The sequence below is a fragment of the Trachypithecus francoisi genome, unplaced genomic scaffold (genome assembly GCF_009764315.1).
Source record: "Trachypithecus francoisi isolate TF-2019V2 unplaced genomic scaffold, Tfra_2.0 Lachesis_group5, whole genome shotgun sequence".
Classification (NCBI taxonomy): Eukaryota; Metazoa; Chordata; class Mammalia; order Primates; family Cercopithecidae; genus Trachypithecus; species Trachypithecus francoisi.
Genome location: NW_022681470.1, coordinates 88,976,939 through 88,999,605, shown reverse-complemented (window position 1 = coordinate 88,999,605; position 22,667 = coordinate 88,976,939). Strand labels below are relative to the sequence as shown.

The 22,667-nt window shown below is 44.7% G+C and overlaps 1 protein-coding gene across 1 annotated transcript; it reads right to left on the bottom strand.

The window, feature by feature from the left end:
* Window positions 1-14,797: 14,797 nt before the first annotated feature.
* Window positions 14,798-22,079, bottom strand: PEX19 (peroxisomal biogenesis factor 19). The gene is made up of 8 exons (XM_033198493.1): window positions 21,953-22,079; window positions 20,436-20,545; window positions 19,850-20,015; window positions 19,326-19,411; window positions 18,950-19,111; window positions 16,677-16,853; window positions 16,408-16,452; window positions 14,798-16,238 (listed from the first exon to the last, which is right to left on the bottom strand). The coding sequence occupies exons 1-8, from the start codon at window positions 22,020-22,022 to the stop codon at window positions 16,155-16,157; spliced, it is 900 nt and encodes a 299-aa protein (XP_033054384.1). The 5' UTR covers window positions 22,023-22,079; the 3' UTR covers window positions 14,798-16,154.
* Window positions 22,080-22,667: the final 588 nt, after the last annotated feature.

Sequence of the window (22,667 nt, the reverse complement as noted above, 5' to 3'; positions counted from 1 at the left end):
AGGGATTGACAGGCTACTTCCTGGATGATGGCCAATTTTGCCGTTTTTGAACACTGGGAACGAGCAATGATTGCCACAAGGATTTTTCTGAAAATCCCCGTTTCCTTTCAGGACTTCGTTTCCTTAAGTGGTTTCTATACTATCGAGGCCCATTTTCCCCTGAGAGTCTCCATTTACGTATTTTTAAAGAAGGGGCTCAGTAGCTTGAGGTGTAGCTATTCCAGAGGCTCTTTTCTGAAGAGGGGTGGTGTGGTAAACGTTCCCACATCGGGTGATATGGGGTGACTGTTGTACTCTGTTTCGTTATGACACCTACAGGAACCGTGCAGAGGATTACTCCCAGCTGCCAAGCTGGGGAATTTTTTTTTTTTTTTTCCAACCAGAAGGCCAGGGTGCAAAAATCGGACCCCTTCTCACCTCCCCTACCGCTACTCTCCTAGTCCAAGTCATTGTATATTAAGACTACCGCAATAGAAACTTACCTCGTTTGTCTACTTCCATTATTGCCATTGCAGTTAAACATAAGGCAGCCAGAGTGATTTTTTAACATGTAAGGTCTGGCCGGGCGCGGTGGCTTATGCCTGTAATCCTAGCACTTTGGGAGGCGGATGTGGGCAGATGCGGATCACTTGAGGTCAGGAGCTCGAAACCAGGCCAACATGGTGAAACCCGTCTCTACTAAAAATACAAAAAAAAAAAAAAAAATTACCCGGCGTGGTGGAGAGTGCCTGCAATCCCAGCTACTTGGGAGGCTGAGGCAGGAGAATCGCTTGAACCCGGAGGCAGAGGCTGCAGTGAGCCGAGATCGCACCACTGCACTCCAGCCTGGGCGATGGAATGAGACTATCTCAAAAGAAAAAAGTAAGGTAGTATTATTTCCCCAGTCCCCACCTTGTTCAAAACCTCCAATAGCTTCCCATCACATAATAGAAGTCCAAAGTATGATAGCCTTAGAGGCCATCAAAAAATCAGTTGCCTCTAAGAAGGGCCCTACATGATCTGATCTAGCACCTGCCTATTTATCTGATTCATCTCCTCCCACACTGTCTAGCTCTGTTCTAGCCTCACTAGCCTTACTGTCACTCCAGTCAAAGCATGTCCCAGCCCTAGGGTTTTTTCCTTTTCTTGGAATGTCCATCTACTAGATCTTTACTAGACTTGAAGTGACTATTGAAATCCTACTTCCTAAGACAGGCAGCTCTTGACTGCTTTAACTAAAATGGAACCTCATGCCATTATTCTCCTCTACCTATCCCCTTACTCTGCACTGTTTTTTTCATAACATTTTTCCCTATAACATTTAATCTAAAATTACATATTTGTAATCCAGCTATACTACTAGAATATAAATTCTTGAGGGCAAGGACTATGTTTTCATCATCTTTGTAATCTCAACACCTAGAAGAGGGCTACAGCACAAAGTAGCTATTTAATGCCCCACCATCCTATTCATTCTTTCATTCATTCATTGAGGTGTAGCTATTCCAGAGGCTCTTTTCTGAAGAGGGGTGGTGTGGTAAAGGTTCCCACATCGGGTGATATGGGGTGACTGTTGTACTCTGTTTCGTTATGACACCTACAGGAACCATGCAGAGGATTACTCCCAGCTGCCAAGCTGGGGAATTCAACAACTATTTATTGAATTCCTGCTCTGGAAGACCCTGTTCTATGTGCTGGGGCTGCAACAGTGAATAGAACCAAGATTCTTGCATTCATAGAACTTACTAGTGCAAGGGTTGGGAGCATAGGAGGAGGGGAAAGACACAGATAATAAAGTTATTAAGAGTACTGTAAAGGAAAATAAAGCAGAATAAAAATGGGTTACATGGATGGGTGTGCTCTTTTACATAGGGGGTTCAGGGAAGGCCCCTCTGCTGAGGTGACATCTAAATAAAGGTTTGAAGTGAGACGGTAAGCTATACATACTTGGGAAAGAACATTTCAAGCAGAAGAAACAACAAGGTAAAGACCCTGCAGCTTGAGTGTGCTTGGCAAGGAAGCCACCGTGGCAAAAGAAGAGATAGGAACCTAGTTTGGAGAAACAAGATGGGAGCCAGATCACTTACGGACTTATGGACCAATGAAAGGACTTTGAATTTTATCCTAAGAATGCTGGGAAGCCATGGAGGGTTTTGAGTAAAAGAGTGGCATGATCTGATTTGTAATTGAAGATGTTCACTGTGGTTGATTCTTTGAGAACTCCCTATAGGGTAGCCAAATAGAAGCTAAAAGACCAGTTAGGAAGCTATTACAGAAGACCTGCAAGACTAGTGTTGCAATGAAAGTGGTAGGATTCAGGATGTACTCTGAAAGTGGTAGAGAGGTGATGTGTTAGTAGATTGAATGTGGGGTACAAGATAAAGACAAGAATCAAAAATCAGTAAAAAAGTACAAAAGTCAAAGTACAAAATACAAAAATCAGTTTGATTTGAGTAACTGGATAGTGATGTCGTTTACTGAGATAGCGCATGTGGGGAGACAGGAGCAAGGGTTTTTTTTTTTTTTTTGGCAGGGGGAACATCCAATTTTACTTCAGACATATTAAAGTGGAGATCCCTATTAGATTTCTGAATGGAGTTATTGAGTAAACAATTGGAAATATGAACCTGGAGCTCATAGAAGGGACAGTGAGAGGTATAAATTAAGGAGTAGTTAAGTTATAAATGGCATACATAGCCACGGGGTGGAGAGAAATCAATGTGGAAGAAAAGAGAAGCAGTTTAAAGACTGAGACCTCTAATTCTGAGGCATTCCAACTAATAAAAGTCAGAGAGGAGGAACATACAACAAAATTTCTTTTAAAAGAGTAGCCAGGAAATAGGAAGAAAACTCAAAAGTGAGGGGTCTTATAAAACAAACCAAAAAAAAGGCTTCAAGAAGGTGCTATAATCTCCATCATTCCTGCTCATAAAACAGGTTAAGATCACTGAAAATTGACCATCGGATTTGTAAAATGGAGGATCAGACCATGGCAAGTCATCTTAGTGGAGCTATAGGGATAGAGGCCTCTTTTTCTACGATCTGCTTTTTGTACCGTTCTGTGGACACGATGGTTATTACCACCGAATCAATTGCCATTACCACTGAATTGTCCCTTTCTTATTTGGGCTTTCCTATTTGAGGTTGTGATGATTATTATCCCTTGTGTATCTTATCTCTCTAATCATTTATTCAATTAGCTTCTCTTGCCCTTCATTCTATGTGTTCTTTCAGTGATTGTATCCATTCTCACATTTAAACTACTGTCCAGGGCTGGGCACAGTGGGTCACATCTGTAATCCCAGCACTTTGGAAGGCCAAGGTGGGTGGATCATTTGAGCTCAGACCCAGCCTGGGCAACATGGCAAAACCTCATCTCTACAAAAAATACAAAAATTAGCCGGGCATGGTGGTGTGACCTGTAGTCCTAGCTACCCAGGAGGCTGAGGTAGGAAGATCTCTTGAGCCTGGGAGGCAGAGGTTGCAATGAGCTGAGGTCACACCACTGCACTCCAGCCTGGATGACAGAGTGAGACCCTGTCCCCCCAAAAAAGAAAAACTACCATCTACATAATGATGACTTCCAAGTCTTTATTTCCAACTCAGGCTTTAGACTCATATACCTGATGGCCAATGGCACTTTTTTTTTTTTTAATTAACAGCTTTCTTTCTCCTTTTTTCTCTTTCCTTCTTTCTCTTTTCTTTCTTTCTTTTCTTCCCTCCCTCTCTTTGTCTCTCTTTTCTTTCTCTTTTTCCTTTCTCTCTCTTTTTTCTTTCTCTCTTTCTAGACAGAGTCTCTGTCGCCCAGGCTGCAGTGCAGTGGCACCATCTTGGCTCACTGCAACCTCAGCCTCCCAGGTTCAAGCTGTTCTCCTGCCTCAGCTTCCCGAGTAGCTGGGATTACAAGCACCCATCACCACACCCGGCTAATGATTATATCTTTAGTAGAGACGAGGTTTCACCATGCTGGCCAAGCTAGTCTTGAACTCCTGGCCTCAAGTGATCCACCCACCTTGGCCTCCCAAAGTGCTGGGATTACAGGCATAAGTCACCACACCCAGCCTTTAACAGCTTTATTCATATAAATTCACATACATATAATTCACATACAGTTCATTCATTTGAAGTATACAATTGGCCAGGCACAGTGGCTCACTCCTGTAATCCCAGCATTTTGGGAGGCTGAGGCAGGCAGATTGCTTGAGTCCAGAAGTTCGAGACCAGCCTGGGCAACATGATGAAACCCCATCTCTACAAAATAAAATACAAAAATTAGCCGGGTGTGGTGGCATGCACCTGTAAGTCCCAGCTACTTAGAAGGCTGAGGTGGGAGGATTGCTTGAACCCAGGAGGCAGAAGTTGCAGTGAGCTGAGATCACACCACTGCACTCCAGCCTGGGCAACAGAGGGAGAGGCTGTCTCAAAAAGAAACAAACAAACAAACAAAAAGTATAAATTCACTCATTTAAAGTATATACTTAAATGGCATTTTCTGGGGAAAAAATGTATTCCTAGGTTAAAAAAAAAAGTATACATTTCAATGGCTTTTTGTATATTCATAGATAGATACATGTGACCATCACCACAGTCAAATTTAGAGTATTTTCACCTCAAAAAGAAACCTAGTGCCTTTTAAGCCAATCCCCATTCCATCTTCCCATTCCCCCATCCAGAACCCTAAGAAACCATTCATCTATTTTCTGTGTCTATAGATTCCTTTACTCTAGACTTTCATATGAATGGAATCACATAGTATGTGGTCTTTTGTGACTGGCTTCTTTAACTTAGCACAATGTTTTCAAGGTTCATCCATGTTGTAGCATTAATCAGTACTTCATTTCACCTTATGGCCAAATAATATTCCATAGTGTGGATGAACCACATTTTATGTGTTCATCTGTTGATGAATATTTCAGTTGTTTCCACCTTTTTGCTATTATGAATAATGTTGCTGTCAACATTAATATACAATTTTCTGTGTGAATGTGTTTCCATTTCTCTTGGGTATATACCTAGGAATGAATGGAATTGCTGGGTCATATGGTTAACTCTATATTTAAACATCTGAGGAACTGCCAAGTTATTTTCCAATGCAGTTGTACCATTTTACATTCCCAGCAGCAGTGTATGAAAATTCCAATTTCTCCCCATCCTTGACAACACTTATCTCACTTTTTGATTCTAGTCATCCCAGTGGTTATGAAGTGGTATCTCATTGTGGTTTTGATCTGCAATTCTCTGATGACTAATGATGTCGAGTATTTCTTCATGTGCTCACATAGGTCACTTTTATGTCTTTTCTGGAGGAATGTCTATTCAGATCCTTTGCCCACTTTTAAATAGACTTTTCTTTTTTTTTTTTTTTTTGAGACGGAGTCTCGCTCTGTCGCCCGGACTGGAGCGCAGTGGCCGGATCTCAGCTCACTGCAATCTCCGCCTCCCGGGTTCACGCCATTCTCCTGCCTCAGCCTCCTGAGTAGCTGGGACTACAGGCGCCCGCCACCTCGCCCGGCTAGTTTTTTGTACTTTTTAGTAGAGACGGAGTTTCACCGTGTTAGCCAGGATGGTCTCGATCTCCTGACCTTGTGATCCGCCCGCCTCGGCCTCCCAAAGTGCTGGGATTACAGGCTTGAGCCACCGCGCCCGGCTTAAAATAGACTTTTCTTTAAAAAAAAAAAAAATTTTTTTTTTTTTTTGAGTTAAAGTCTTGCTCTGTCCACCCAGGCTGTAGTGCACTGGTGCGATCTTGGCTCACTGCAACCTCTGCCTCCCAAGTTCAAGCAATTCTCTTGCCTCAACCTCCCGCATAACTAAGACTACAGGTGCACGCCACCACGCCCAGCTAATTTTTGTAGAGACTGGGTTTCACCATGTTGGCCAGGTTGGTCTCAAACTCCTGACCTCAGGATATCTGCCCACCTTGGCCTCCCAAAGTGCTGGGATTACAGGCATGAGCCACCACACCCGGCCAAAAAACAATTTTTCAAGGAACCGTGTCTCACTATGTTGCCCAGGTTGGAGTACAGTGGTTATTCATAGGCACGATCATAGTATAATGCAGCCTTGAATTCCTGGCCTCAAGGGATCCTCCTGCATAGCTAGGACTACAAGTGCATGCCACCATGCCCAACAGATTTTCTTTTTTCTTTTTGAGACAGGTCTTGCTCTGTCACGAATACAGTTTATCGCAACCCTGACCTCCTGGGCTCAAGCGATCCTCCTGCCTCAGACTCCCGTGTAGCTGGGACCACAGGCACATGCCACCATGCCCAGCTAATTTTTTTTTTTTAGAGACAAAGTCTCTTTGTTGTCCAGGCTGTTCTTGAACTCCTGAGCTCAAGCAATCCTCCTGCCTTGGCCTCCCAAAGTGCTGGGATACGGATGAGAGCCACCACACCCAGCCCAGGCTGTCTTTTTTTTTTTTTTTTGAGATGGAGTTTTGCTCTTGTTGCCTGGGCTGCAGTGCAATGGTGCGATCTCGGCTCACTGCAACCTCCACCTCCTGAGTTTAAGCGATTCTCCTGCCTCAGCTTCCCAGGTAGCTGGGATTACAGGCACCCGCCACCACATTCAGTTAATCTCTGTATTTTTAGTAGAGATGGGGTTTCACCACATTGGCCACACTGTTCTCAAACTCCTGACCTCAGGTGATCCACCCGCCTCGGCCTCCCAAAGTGTTGGGATTACAGGCGTGAGCCACCATGCCTGGCCCAGATTGCCTTTTTATTATTAAGGATATATTCTAGATACAAGTCTCTTATCAGATATGTGATTTGCAAATATTTTCTCCCTTTCTGCAGGTTGTGTTTCATCATGATGTCTCTAAGGCACAAAACTTTTAAATTTTGATGTGTTCAAACTTATATTTTTGTTGTTGCTCATGCTTTTGGTGTCATATCGAAGGATCCTTTGCAAAACCCAAAGTTATGAAGATTTTACCTCTGTGTTGTCTTCTAAGAACTTTAGTTTTAATTCTTACTTTTATGTCATTCATCGATTTTATCTTTTGTAAATAGTGTGAGGTAAAAATTGAACTTCAATCCTTTGCATGTGGCTATCCAGTTGTCCCAGCACTGTTTGTTGAAAAACTATTATTTCCATATGGGATGGTCCTGGCACCCTTGTCAAAAATCAATTGACTATAGATATGAGTTTATTTTCTGGAATCTTAATTCTATTCCATTGATCACCACATCGATTCTTGTGCCAGTTCCACATTGTATTTTTTCTTTCTTTTTTTAGGACAGGATCTCACTTTATTGCCCAGGCTGGAGTGCAGTGGTGTGATCTCGGCTCACTGCAGCCTTGACCTCCTAGACTCAAGTGATCCTCCCACCTCAGCCTCCCAAATAGCTGGGACCATGCTTGGCTAACTTTTTAAAATTTATTTTACATAGAGACAAGGTCTCACTATGTTGCCCAGGGTAATATTAAACTCCAGGGCTTAAGGGATCCTCCTGCTTTGGCATCTCTAAGTGCTGGGATTACAGGCATGAGCCACTGCACCCACCCTTAACTTTTTTGTAGAGATGGGGTCTCACTGTGTTGCCCAGGCTGGAGGATTTTTTTGTATGCAAGATAATGCCATCTGTGAATATAGTTTTGTCTCTTCCTTTCCAATCTGGATGCCTTTTATTTCTTTCTCTTGCTTAATTGCTCTGGCTAGAACATTCAGCACAATGCTGACTTGAAGTGGAAAGAGTGAATATCCTTGTGTTCCTGATATTGGAGGAAAAGTATCCAGTCTTTCACCATGAAGCTATGATGTTAGCTATAGGTTACTCATAGGTGCAATTTTATCAAATGGACAAAGTCCCCATCTATTCCAGCCAATGGCACCTTAACATTCCAAAACTGAACTCACTTTTGCTCTACCTTCTATCAAACCCAAACTGTTCTGATTCTTGATATTTCTTAGTTGGCACCACTATTAACCTGTCTTAGGTTGGATTCTCTAAAAGCAGAGCCTGAGAAAGTGATTCTGTACAAATGGTTTATTGAGGGAGTGCTCTCAAGTAAAACCTGTAATAAAGTGAGGGAAGCAATGTAGGACGGGGGGAAAGTTAGCCAAAGATATAGATTCAGATGGTAAGTTTAGCCTCCACTAGGAACTCTGGAACATAAATGGCACCACATTTGTCCTACCTTGACGAAATGGGGAGGAATTTTGTAATTTTTTTTTTTTTTTTGAGACACAATCTCGATCTGTCACCCAGGCTGGAGTGCAGTGGTGCAATCTCAGCTCACTGCAACCTCTGCCTCCCAGGTCAGGATAAATTTTTGCTTTTTCCAAAATGGAAAAGGTTCAGTGTAATCAACTCACCATCAAGTGTCTGGTTGTTCTCCCTGAGTAGTACTGAACTGGGGGTTCAGCATTGGTCTCTGTTGCTGACAGGCTGAACACTCAGCAATAGCAGTAGCTAGGTCAGCTTTGGTTGAGAGGAGTCCATGTTACTAGGCCAATGACTAGCGTCCATCTCTGCCACCGTGGTGATTCTATTCACGAGTACACTGTGCAAGCACTGGGATAGCTGAGGTAGTTCTGATAAATTCATCCTGTCCAACATGGTGAAACCTTGTCTCTACTAAAAATACGAAAAATAGCCGGGTGTGGTGGCAGACGCCTGTAATCCCAGCTACTCGGGAGGCTGAGGCAGGAGAATCGCTTGAACCTGGGAGGCGGAGGTTGCAGTGAGCCAAGATCTCGCCATTGCACTCTAGCCTGGGCGACAAGAGCAAGACTTTGTCTCAAAAAAAAAACCAAAAACATCTTGTCCATCTGGTTACTTAGTCCTTTGCTGGCAATGCTTTAATAGGCTCCACTCTCCCTGGCCCATCCAAATGCTCTTCATCCAACCTTGTCACCCATTTTTAAATCTTCTTTCTTCCAGGCCCTGACCAGCAAAGCCAGTGACCATGAGTTCTTGTATAACTTTATCTCCAGCCACTTTTTTCATTTCTCAAAGGAAATGATACAAGTACATTGCCTGAAGCCCTACACATTAAGATTTCCCTCATCTTTGTCTTTCATGACCACCCGAGTAGGTCTCAGTGAGAGGCTGTAGTCCATCTGGCTTGCCCCAGCATAACAAGGCAGTCTTACCCATAAACCAGGCCTAGAGTTTTTCCTCCTTTGTAAGGTGGTTTAAGGAATTTTTGTATGGCCAGAGGCATGAGCTAAGAAAAAGGTATCAGTGCACCAGAGGTAGGTGACATGGGAGTGCTGGGGCCCCTTGTTCAATTTAACTTACTTGTGCCACTAAGTTTGCTTGGGCTTCTTCCCAAATGTACCATTTCCATTGTAAGATGGTTTGCTGCTGTATACACCCAACCTCATGACTTGGAAGGTCTAATGATAACCAGCTGGTTATATGGGCAACTGGTCACATAGTCACTTGATATCTCATGGCCAGGCGCTGAGTCTCTTCCAGGGCCTAACAGCAAGCCAGAAAATGCATTTCAAATGGTAAAACTTTTTCTGCTAAAAATGGCATCACCTTACTCCAGAATCCTGGAGGTCTGGGCTGGAACCCTCCCTCCTACTGGGTATTATCAAAGAATCTCTTTTTTTTTTTTTTTTTTTTTTTTTTTGAGACGGAGTCTGGCTCTGTCTCCCAGGCTGGAGTGCAGTGGCCGGATCTCAGCTCACTGCAAACTCCGCCTCCCAGGTTCACGCCATTCTCCCGCCTCAGCCTCCCGAGTAGCTGAGACTACAGGCGCCCGCCACCTCGCCCGGCTAGTTTTTTGTATTTTTTAGTAGAGACGGGGTTTCACCATGTTCGCCAGGATGGTCTCAATCTCCTGACCTCGTGATCTGCCCATCTCGGCCTCCCAAAGTGCTGGGATTACAGGCTTGAGCCACTGCGCCCGGCTAGAATCTACAATCTCTTCCTACCACAGATACCTCTAGTACAATGGAATTTTCCAGGTGATATGGCCCCCTGGACCTGTTGCAGAGCTCTTTCTTGCATACCCAAGTGCAGAATATGCTGCCTCCAAAACTGTAAGAGGCCTGCAATAACCTGTACTTTACTTTAGAGGCGATGTTCCAGAATGCTTCAGACCACTGAACTAAAAATTTCACCAATGTCACAGGCCCCTGCATCTTTGCAGCATTTATCCCCCACTGCCTTGAGTATATATGTCTAACCAAGGAATCCAGTGTACTTGACACTGCTTGGTTGTTGGGTCTGATTAACATATCCTTAATACCTGATTAATATAACTTTTTTGTTTTTAAGACGGAGTCTCACTCTGTTGTCCAGGCTGGAGTGCAATGGCGCGATCTCAAATCACTGCAACCTCCGCCTCCCAGGTTCAAGTGATTCTCCTGTCTCAGCCTCCCAAGTATCTAGGACTACAGGCACACGCCACCACGCCCAACTAATTTTTGTATTTTTAGTAGAGACAGGGTTTCACCATGTTGGCCAGGTTGGTCTCAAACTCCTAACCTCAGCCTCCCAAAGTGCTGGGATTACAGGTGTGAGCCACCACGCCGAGCCAGATAGTAAATATTTTCAATTTTGCCGGCCATATGGTCTGTGTTGCAACTACTGCATTCAGTCATTGTAGCACAAAAGCATCCACAGACAATATGTAAATAAATGATAGTTGCATGTTAATAAAACTTTATTTGCAAAAACCGGTAATGAACCAGATTTGGCCTGTGGGCTGTAGTTTGCTGATCTAGCTAGATTAGCGGCTACATACCTATACAACAGCCTGTTACTTTGTCCAGTAAAGAAAGCATATCCAACACAGCACTGTAATTGGGACTACTACTTGCTTAAGTTTGTAGTATTTCATTGTTATTCACTATAGGCCATCTAGTTTTTGCACAGGTCAAACAGCTGAAACTGAATGTGACTATAATGGAGATAACACCCCTACAATCTTTGTCTTTAAGGGTTGAACTAATCTCTGCCATTTTCCCCAGAACACAGTATTTTTTATTTTCTATCTTGGCAGAGGTGGGGGTGCAGTTTTAGGAGCATGGCCTTTCTGCCAAAACTGCTAAACATGTTCATTCTGATTATACATTTGGAAATGGGGGAAATGATCATAATGTGGGGTTTTTGGACGCACTGTAAGAGCAGGGTTAGGGGTGTTGAGGGGAAGACACTGTGGTGGTACTTCGGGTTCCTGGGTATCAGTGCCAACTCAGAACCCTGTAACCCTGTTTCCCAACTCAAAAACATCTACATATTCTTTTCCTAGTGTTTGGTTGTGATATTTTAAAATATATATTTGGCCTTCAACCCCTTTTCCTGGAATATAACTTCTAAAATCCTTGAAATCTTCAAAGTGATGTCTTATTGTATTCCAATGAGTTCACTGATGGTTGCCATCCCCCTAGGTAGCTTCAGGATGGGGGCCAGTCAACAAAAAGACTAAAGCAGTATTAGAGGGTTGGAACTTTCAACCCCACCCCCAAACCTCTAGGGAGGACAGAGGGGCTGAATTTTAAATTAATCACCAATGGCCAATGGTTCAACCAATCATGCCTACATATAAAGCCTCCAAAAAAACCCAAAAAATACAAGATCCAGATGGCTTCCAAGATGTAAAACACATGAAGGTTTCTAGAGTGAGGGATCCCCAACACCTGGACCACGAACCAGTACCAGTCCATGGCTTGTTAGGTACTGGGCCTCACAGCAGGTGAGTGGCAGGTGGGCCAGCAATATCGCCTAAGCTCCACCTCCTGTCAGATCATCAGCAGCATTTGATTCTCAGAGGAGTGCACACCCTATTGTGAACTGCACATGCGAGGAATCTAGGTTGTGTGCCCCTTATGAGAATCTAGCTAATGCCTGATGATCTGAGGTGGAATAGTTTCATCCTGAAACCATCCCCTGACCCCCGTCTGTGGAAAACTTGTCTTCTGAAACTGGTCCCTGGTGCCAAGAATGTTGGGGACCACTGTCCTAGATGGTGGCATGCCCAGAGAAGGAATGGAAGCTCTGCAATCTTGCCTTATACATCTTTTCTTCTTTTTTTTTTTTTTTTTTTTTGAGAGATGGAGTCTTCCTCTGTCTGTTGCCCAGGCTGGAGTGCAGTGGCGCAATCTCAGCTCACTGTAACCTCTGCCTCCCTGGTTCAAGCAATTCTCCTTCCTCAGCTTCCCAAGTAGCTGGGACTATAGGCATGCACCACCACACCCAAATAATTTTTGTAATTTTTTTAGTAGAAACGGGGTTTCACTATATGTTGGCCAGGCTGGTCTCGAACTCCTGACCTCAGGTGATCCACCCGCCTCGGCCTCCCAAAGTGTTGGGATTACAAGCGTGAGCCACTGGGTCCAGCCATATTTTCATCTATAGTCATTGTAATATCCTTTAAATAAACTGAAATATGTGTTTCCCCAAGTTTTGTGGGCCACTCTAACAAATTAATCAAACCCAAGGAGGGGGCTGTCGACACCCTGACTTATAGCACAGGCAAAATAACCCAGGAATTGCAATTGACATCAGAAGCTGGGGAGACAGTCTTGGTGACTGATTAACCTGTGGGATCTGACACTGTCTCCAGGTAGACAGTCAGAATTAAAGGAAATTAGAGGATATCCAGCTGTTATCCACTGCAGAATTGCTTGCTTGTTGAGGGGAGGGAAGTCCACATGTGATTACAGAAGACTTCTGTGTTGCTCATTGTGGTGTGAGAACAGAGGATGAACAGTGCTTTTCCACTCAATGATTAACTGATAAATGGCTCTTTCCATTTATAGTTTATGAGTCTAAGAGTTTATGAGTCTAAGAATTATCTCAGGCTTAAAAACTGGACAAGAAATTGGGACTTTTCTTTGAAGTTTCTGATTTCAGCCTTCTGTTCAACCATTCTTGATCTCCCTTATACATAAGAAGGCAATATTCTTCTTGGTTGCCCATCTATCCTGCTCCTAGGACCACCCACATTCCGTTAGCCATCTCCACTTTGACCTTGCTACCCTTAGGGAAATTTACTCACCTTGCTTCTGAGAGTTAAGTGTTGCCATCTGGCCTCTGCTATGTCAGGATCCTATCATTCCCCCACTGCTACTAGGAAACCAATTTCTTTTACATCTTCTATCAGCTTCAATCTACAGAGACAGCCACTTCTAAATTTCTCAAAGATGTTGGTAACCCTTCATCATTGCCTTCCCTATTGTCTTTATTAAAAAATAATTCCCAGGTCTTTCTGGGGTATATAGTCAGCTCGTGGGTTTACCAGTGTTATGTAACATTCATTCTTGCATATCCACTTCCTCTAAGTCTTTTGGTCCTTTTTTGTATGGTCTGCCATCTCTACTTTATTCAATATGGGCCAATGTTTTCTCCTAGCTCCCCAAAGCCATCTTAACATCATATTGTAACTGCCTCATGGGGCTTTGACAAGACCTTCCAGAGTCACAGGAAAATGTCCCAATTATCACAAAGTCTGTATCAATTCAATTCTTAATTCATGAAGCCACCCATACAATCATACATTTGTTATCTAACACATTTAATTTTGGAACAAAGGAGCAACTCCTTTAAAGTTTGGGAGTCGCATAAATATTTCATATACAGCTTAAACCTATGCTTTGTAATGATTATTTTTGAGCAGCAGAAAAGGCAGGCTAGAGAAATGCTAGAGATGTCCTTACTTAGTGACACATTCTTGCTGAATAACAAGTTCTCTGGAAGTGAAACTCAAATAGGAGAAAACAAGAGGTACAGATAGGTATCAGTGCTGCTAGGATCTTCAGAGAGATGGAAGGCCCCAGAACAGTGCCACTCAAAGGTGATTTGCAGACTTGTGCTGGTCTGTGTACATATATATATATGTGTGTGTGTGTGTGTGTGTGTGTGTATTTTTACCAGTCTATGACATGGTGAATTAGAAATTGAAAGTGTTTAAAAACTTTTTAGCATTTTAATGTTGCTGTGATATCCGAGGACATGATCAACGGACTTAACCTACAGAACAGTCTGGCCAGTTTGGGTGCTGTCAAACTTGTCTGGTGGGCAGCACACAGTGTGAACTCCATACTTGTCATGGGCAATAGGAATGCATATTGATAAGTGAAGCACTGGAAAACAAAAAACCTGGTCCTTTACCATACATAGTTTGAGAAAGACTACCCTAGAGTACCATACTTCCACCACAAGTCCTGGAATAATTCCAAAAGTTTTTGGAACAAAGTGTGACCTGAGGTCAACTTGCTCACATTCTATCAAATCAAAATAAAAATGAGTACCTTGGGAATAAAGCTAAAGTGGACTAGGGCATCTATTTAGATTCCTGGAGTAATCCCTGGCTAGGCTAGCAGAAGTGAGAATCTGTAAAAGAAAACTGGTAGGACAGGAGGCACAAGGTTCATAGACAAGGGCTCTTTTGTTCTTCCCTCCTCCTCTCTACCCTTGTCCAGTTTTTGGCTGGAGCTTTAAGGAGAAAACAGTGACACTCAGGCCCCATGACTGTATCACAAGTCTACCTGTACTTTCTCCATCTCTTGCAGAACAGAGAAGTTTCACATTCAGATCCTGGCTCTTCCATGCTCTGGTAAGGTATAAGAGTTGGAATTTCCCAAATAGCCTGAGGCTTTAAGAACATTTCCTTCCTAGTCAATACCATAAAACATGTAAGGTCTTCAAGGGGTGAAAAGTTTTAACCTAGGGGCAAGTGACATGTCAGAAGCTCAAAGTGACTCATAATGAATGTGAATTTGCTCTGGAGAGACTTATCTTCTGAGTGAACAAGGACAGCTAGCTGGGCTGACCACAGTATCTATGGGCCAAGGTCCATAGACCCACTGGGAGCCACAGAAAAAAAAGCCAGGTCAGCTCAAAAAGAAAAATAATTTAGAAAACATAACAATATATTACTAACATTAATAACAATAATGTAAAATGTTAAATTATAGTACCACTTGAAGGGCTTTCTACATTGAAATACTCAAGGGAACATGAGGAAAGATGGCCATCCAGTCTCCTTTGCCAACTGAGGTGCAGACTAAGTTGTAGAAGGCGGGTGGCGATGGAACCCAGCATTACAATATTGTGTAGAACTAGTCTCCTAATATACCTCACTCTGCAACTTACAGAAGCTGAGGAAGATCAGAAAAAGACCTGAATGAAAAATAGGCCACACTCCTTACTCAGAATATTTATTATATTCTGCCCCATGGGGCCGTGCAGGAAAAGGGACCCAAGCTATACCCCTACTCCTTTCCCAAGCTACTTTCCTGAACCAAGGGACAGGATTCTAAGAGAATCATGTATCTCAATAAGCCAGAATGTATCCGGGAAGGAATAGCCATTAATTTCCTAGACCTGACACTGGGTTTATTTGTGTCTGCCAGGAAGAGGGGGAGTCAGTGAGAATGGTAGACGGACTAGATGAGGGGAAATAGGATGGGCCCTTCTTTATCACAGCTTGAGCTCAAAAAGGTTGGGATAAACAGGTGTTTAAAAGAGAGGAGGTAAGAGGGAGGACAGGCAGGAGATAGAGGAAGGTCAGGGGCTGGGTTCACCCATATCACACAGCATTGTAGGAAGAAGCAGGGTAACAATTTGAGTTCTCAGGCTGGAACAGGGAGGTGAGGGCTCACCACCTAGAGAGAGGAGAATCCTAAGGCCTCTCTTTCAACTCTATTGTGATTAGATGCAAAAGCCCTTTCCCTTTAGAGAATTCAGAATGGTCTGTCTGAAGGCAAGAGAGCATAGTGACAGACCTGTAGCCCCAGCCCAGGCTGTTTCTCCCCATTCCCAAAGGCTCTGCCAGGAGAACTATAGAAATGCAGAGTCCCAGGACTCTGTCCCTCCTCCCCAGATCCAAGAGAGGGAGTAGAGACAAGGCACAAAGACCCTGGGCATAAAGATGAACATCAGTGTGGCCACATATAAAATTATTTTGAGAAAGGAAAGAAAGTGCATGCCCCAAAAAGGATGCCTTCCTTCACCTGGCAGGTAGCTGGAACTTTGATAGTGGCAGAAACCACAATGGAGTAGGGGTCACAGAAATGGTCTCTGAAACAGACCCTATTCCTAGACAGAGGAAAAACCTCAGCTGGTATGGCACAATCTTGAATGGGATGACAGAGGGCAGCGGGCAGACTTCTCCCGCAGATGACACTCCTGCCTCAGGTCCCAATGGTTCTGCTGACTCCAGATGTTCCCCATGGCTGGGACTGAGAGAGGAAAACGTGTTGTGTTTCACATGATCAGACACTGTTCGCCACTGGCACCTGGTGGGCCCGAAAGATTGAGGGCATCCAGGTCAAAGTTGAGGCCAGGAGGCTGGGGAAGAGATGAAGGGACTCAGATAATTGCTCATTTTTTAGGACAGACCTTCTGAAGATCCATCCCCAGTAGCCATAATTATCACCTTAGGTGGAATCATGAGAGGTTAAGGAATTCTGGAAATTGGGGGCTCAGATTAAAATCCGGAAAAAGAAGACATACTCACCATCTCTCCAGCCAGCTCTTTCGGAGGATGGCCCAAATCCTGTAGCTAGAAAATAAGGAAAATGGAACAAGAAATAGAGAAAAACCCAGAAAATAACAGAGGATCCAGAAAAGGAATCTAACAAATCATCTCTCTATTTCTTCTGAGAGAGAGCACAAGAGAGGATCCCTCCTTCACCTAGGTCTAGCAGTACTGCATCCTTCCCAGATACCTCCTCAACTGAACACCTAAATGGACAGCACCAGTAGGCAGAGGGCAAGAGGCCTTACCTGCTGCATAAGATCCAGCACCATCTCAAAACGAGCCTTTTGAGTGGTCTCACTGTCTGTGGGGGTCTCTGCCTCGAACTGCTCACATATTTTGCACATGACGCTGTGCTGCTCCTGATATTTTTCAAACTGCTCTGGAGGTAGAGATTCCCGATGACTCTGCAACCATTCTGGATACTAAGAAAAGAGAGAATGGGTGGAAAAGAATTAAGTGAACAATGCATATGGATGGGTAAGCAGAACAATGTGATTAAAATGTGAAAGGGAAGGGGACGTAGAAAAACGAAAAGCTAAATAAGTAAGTTCATCATGAAAAGTGGCACTGACTCCAACCAGATCACCTGGCCACGTTAGCATTTATGGTCACCAGAAATTGGTAAGCTTCTGTAAAGAGCCAGGGAATATTTTAGGCTTCGAGGGCCACATATGGTCTCTGTTGTGTCTTTCTTTTTTTTTTTTTCTTTTTTTTTTTTGAAACAGAGTCTCGCTCAGTCACCCAGGCTGGAGTGCCGTGGCTCGATCTCTGCTCACTGCAAGCTCTGCCTCCTGGGTTCACGCCATTCTCCTGCCTCAGCCTCCCTAGTAGCTGGGACTACAGGTGCCCGCCACCAAGCCCGGCTAATTTTTTTGCATTTTTTTAGTAGAGACGGGGTTTCACTGTGTTAGCCAGGATGGTCTCGATTTCCTGACCTCGTGATCCGCCCGCCTTGACCCCCCAAAGTGCTAGGATTACATGCGTGAGCCACCGTGCCCCTTTTTTTCTTTTTTTTGAGACAGAGTTTTACTCTGTCACCCAGGCTGGAGTATGATGGTGTGATCACCACCCACTGCAGCCCCGATCTCCCCAGGCTCAAGCAATCCTCCCACCTCAGCCTCCCCAGGTAGCTGGGTCTACAAGTGTGCACCACTGTGACTGGTTAACTTTTTTGTATTTTATAGAGACAGGGTTTCTCATGTTGCTTAAGCTGGTCTTGAACTCCTGGGCTTAAACAGTCTGTCTGCCTTGGCCTCCCAAAGTGCTGGGACTATTGGAGTGAGCCACTATGCTCGACTGTTGCCTATTTTCTTCGTAGTTTTTTTCAAATGACCTTAAAAATGTAAAAACCATTATTTGCTTGAGAGTTGGATTTGGCCCACTCAGGTCTTGGCCTGCTGACTCGTGGTCTGTATTATTCATTACCCACTTACTCACGTTTCCCTGTGTCACTGAAAAGCTTCTGTTCCTATATTTTATCTCTCCAGAAAAACTACTATACACTCTTTAGCCACGTATGGTGGCTCACACTTGTAATCCCAGCACTGTGGGAGGCTGAGGTGGGAAGATCACTTGAGCTCAGGAGTTTGAGACCAGCCTGAGCAATATAGTGAGAGCTCATTTCTACAAAAAATACTTAAAACATTGGCCAAGCATGGTGGCGCACACCTGTAGTCCCAGCCACTCAGGAGGCTGAGATGGGAGAATCACTTGAGCCTAGGAGGGGGAGGCTGTGGTAAGCCAAGATCGTGCCACTGTGCTCCAGCTGGAGTGAGACCCTGTCTCAAAACAAAATGATACAACCACACATATAAGCTCTTTTATGGCAGGGATCATCATTTAAACTACTCTTACACTGTTCACATCACAAAGCCAGTAAGTAAATCCTCAGTTAATTCTTTTTCTTTTTGAGACGGAGTCTTGCTCTATCGTCCAGGCCGGAGTACAGTGGTGCAACCTCAGCTCACTGCAACCTCTGCCTCCCAGGTTCAAGTGATTCTCCTGCCGCCTCCTGAGTAGTTGCAATTACAGGTGTGAGCCACTACGCCCGGCTAATTTTGGTGTTTTTACTAGCGACGGGGTTTCACCATGTTGACCAGGCTCGTGTCGAACTCCTGACCTCAGGTGATCCACCCGCCTCGGCCTCCCAACGTGCTGGGATTACAGGCATCAGCCACCACGCCCAGCCAAATTCTTGCTGGAGAAATGAAGTCAGAAATGCAAGACTGATTAGACAACAACCCCAGAGTCTTGAACCAGTTTATAGAAAACTAGAACCGAAGGATTTCCTCTTATACCCCAAAAGTTATACCCCTTATACCCCAACATACAGTGTGACAGCTTTATTCTCTCAGAGACACAACTCTCCCCACCTTCCAACTCTCCCCGTCTCAAATAAATAAAGGAAAAAAAGCAGACTCAAGTTACTCTTTCTGCAGGCTCTGAGTAGACAAAATAGCCCACATGAGTGGATGTGATGGAAAATGAAGAGAAAAAGCAGAAATGGAAGTTCACAAACCTTTTCTGTGATCTCCTTCAGTGATGGGTACAGCACATCCTTGGAGAGTAGGTTCTGCATAATACTCTGCATGATGGGGAGGATGTTCCCTTCCCCATCCCCTTCGTCCATGCCTAGCCCCTCCATGGCCTTGGTCAGCTCTTCATCCGACATGCCAGAGTTCTAGATAGGACAAGTAAGAGGTGAGCAGGTATACCACCTTCTTGGGATGCTCACACTCTTGTCAGGTGGGAAAGATAAACTACCTAAACTTGCCTGTAACAAAACAAGACAGGAACAGACTTGGGATGATACTCAAAGCATCTGTCTTTTGAGACTCTGCTGGAGAAGTGTCTGAGAGTGGACCCCTTGTGGGACCCTACTACTTTCTCCTCACCTGAAGGTCAGTGGCATTTTTGGCTAATCCACTTAGTGTCTCCTTTAGGCAAGAAGTGAATTCTTGTTGGGAGGTCATATCACTGCCTAGGAGAGATTAAAAAAGCCAACGTCATTTAGGAATTTGTTTCCTTGCCTAGACTGAACTGGTTACCAGCTTGGATATGAAGCATTTACTAGTGAATCATCACTCCCCATCTTGGAAAACTCTGTGGTTATCTTGATAGTCTTTTCATACATCTGTTTAATATATGGACTCTGTGTCAGTTTATTCTCCATGATGATACCCACAATAACACTGTGACCTTTCAAATGGTCAGTTTTGAATAATCTTTTCTATTATTTTCTAACCTATCTCACCCCTTTTCATTAAGAGGGATTTCCACCCCTTCTCTCATTGCCTTTACCCATTCCATGGCTGTGACATCATGATTGCTATCAACTTCACTACGAATTCTGGTGTTTTCAGGCAACAAAGACTTAAGAGTCTGTTCAGATATTTCCATGTATCTAGGGTCTCCTCACCCACTCTCCCCGCAGCCTCCGAGAGCTTCTGGAACTGCTCCACCAGGTGGGGCTCTTCCTCAGCCAACTCCTTCATTGCCTTCTCGAACTCTGCAGTGGCTTGAGAAGCCAGTTCACTGTCGAATAGTTCCTGGAAAAACTTCTCTTGGGAAGCGAAGAGGGCATCCTGCGGGGGAAGGGTGGCTGAAATGCGTCTCTTACTTAGAACTATACTGCACCTGGCCTCTGATAGAAGCCACAGGCAGTAGCTATGGGAAATGCACCTCCCTCCTACCCACTTCCACTGGACATTCTAACTACTGCTCCTAATGAGGATAGCAAAAAAGGCATCTAGTCACTGAAGGAGGGTATGGGATGGCATACCAATCCAACCATTTAAACCTACTATTTTTTCAAGGAACTCTGAGATTCCTCCACTCAACCTCAAGTCTTTATTTCACAAGGACTGAGGCTGGCAAGAGCACTCACCAATGTGAGGCCAAGGTACCCTCCCCCATTCCCCTCTGGCCCATAGGGGCCTGCCCAACCTCTGCTCAGAGCTGCATGCCCATCCCCTCCCCATCCCTTAAGGGGGTGGAATTTATACTTTGGCAGTGTCTCCTGGCGATCTCTTCTGGGGCTCCGAAGCATCACGGGCCGTGGTGGTAGAAGTGGGTGCTGGGGAGGGTTTGGCTTTATCGAAATCATCAAGAGCACCTTCAGAGACAAGAGACATGGTGTGTGTGTTGGCGACAGATGAGGATGCAAGCAAGGCTGGGTGGTTTCTGGGCAAAGCATTAGGAATATGATTTTTCAAATTGCCAACTTTCCTCAATTTTCCTCCTTGAGGCCCCCACCTCCCCAGACCACCCTTAATGAGCCTCCTACTTCCTTCCAGATTACCTAATTTATTGTGAGCAAAGGCAAGAAATCCCCTACGGTGGAACAAGTATCCATCTCAGAGCTGGGAGGAGAGGATTAAAAATTTCTGCAGAGACATCTCCATCTATAGTGTCTCCCTTGCCACATCCTAATGATTCCCTAGAAATCCCATACAAATACCCAACAGGAGTAGAGAACACAGATGTCCTCATCCCTGTGACCTCACTCTGGAGCTCTAAAAGGAATAACTTGGTGAGAAGGCACATGACATCCCACCCAGCTTCCTGTTGGTACTGGTACCAGCACAGACTGAGGGACCACATACCACACTCCATGGTAAGGCATTAAACTATCTTCTCTTATTCTCCAGTTTAGTGCTCTCCCACAACCTCCTAGAGCTCCTTTTGGTCTGATCTTTGCAGATAACCGTATGCTAATTTACAGTCACTTGGCATGCCTCAGCGTTTCTGTTCATTTTTCTGCCTGCCCACATCTCTGTGATTGAGCAAGAGATTACAAATTCACCTCTGCCCTGAAAAGCCTGTGTCCTTACCACCATTCTGCTTGCCAGGCCCAGGGAGAGAGCACTGGCCCCACTCTGGGCAGGAAGTCAACAGGGGAGTGGACAATAATGCTAAGAAAACATCCACCGTCTTTCAGGAGGGTGAACTGTTTTCCCCTGAAATCGCCACATCCTCAGTTTCTCAAAATAAGGGAAAGGAGTCCGCTTGAGCTACTAACAAGATGAAAGAACTGTTAAGGGGCCTAACGAGAGAAAGAGAAAAGGACTACAAGGAGAAAAGTGTCTTTCATGTTAAGGAAGACAGGACGAGGCACAGCAGGATGGGCCATGAGCTTGCTAGGAGTTAATGTAAGCAATCAGTGAGTGCGTGGTTCGCTACCCAACAAGAACCAAATGCTGCTGCTGCTGCTGAAGTTGGACTTTAGGAACTTAGTAACCTAAAGAAAGAGGAGTTTGGAGAGGTATCATGAAACGCCGTCCTGCGGAAACATCCACAATCTGGACCTCTAGGGGACCCCAGGTCAGTTCCCCAGCTCCAGTCGCGGAGGTGGGGCAGGATGACCCAGAGATTTTTGGGGGGCTCGCGGTCAGACTCTCCGCCCCCATTTAACCTTTGGAGATCCTCTCCCGCCCCGTCCCTAATATCTCAGGCTCACTTAACGCCCGGAATGGGTCCTCACAACTGCCCTCTTCGGGCCTTTCCCACTATGGGCTCTTACTTTCCAGAAGCTCCTCCAATTCCCTGTCTGCTTCTGCCCCGACACCACAGTCTTCCTCAGCGGCCGCCATCTTGCTACCTCCGACTTGCCGTAGGAGGCGGGACCACTAGGCGCCGCCACGCCCTCCACCCCTTCGTTCCTGCCCTCTTCTGCCTCGGGCAACCAATGGTATTGTTGGCCAGTGCGGAACCGCCATTTTTAAAGGGCCAGGAAGCTTTGAGTTTTTGTTTTGGGTATTTTTCCCCTTTCGCCTGTGAAACATAGAATTAAGGATAAGATAGTGTTATTTTCTGCCTGGTTTTAGAGGCCCGGACTCCTTTCAACTTCCCAAATTACCTGGCGAAGCTCTTTCATTATTTCTTCCTGAGCTATGAGTAGGCCAGATTGAGACAAACTGCCTACAAATAACCAGAATCTATACATATATAATTGATACGACAATTATGGTACATAACATACCACTTTCTCTCACTTCTTTTGTTTTTTGAGACAGAGTCTCGCTCTGTCGCCTAGGCTGGAATGCAGTGGCGCTATCTTGGCTCACTGCAGCCTTAGCCTCCTGGGTTCAAGCGATTCTCCTGCCTCAGCCTCCCGTGTAGCTGGGATTACAGGCATGCACCATCACATCCGGCCAATTTTTGTATTTTTAGTAGAGACGGGGTTTTACCTTGTTGGCCAGTCTGGGTGGCCAGGCTGATCTCGAACTACTGACCTC

Excerpts from the sequence above, each read along its gene's own strand:
- PEX19 (XM_033198493.1), bottom strand. The coding sequence starts at position 22,022 with ATGGCGGCCGCTGAGGAAGACTGTGGTGTCGGGGCAGAAGCAGACAGG. Across the intron at positions 20,546-21,952 it reads ATTGGAGGAGCTTCTGGAAA|GTGCTCTTGATGATTTCGAT; the intron begins GTAAGAGCCCAT and ends TTGTCTCTGAAG. Across the intron at positions 19,112-19,325 it reads AAAATGCCACTGACCTTCAG|AACTCTGGCATGTCGGATGA; the intron begins GTGAGGAGAAAG and ends TGTCCTATCTAG.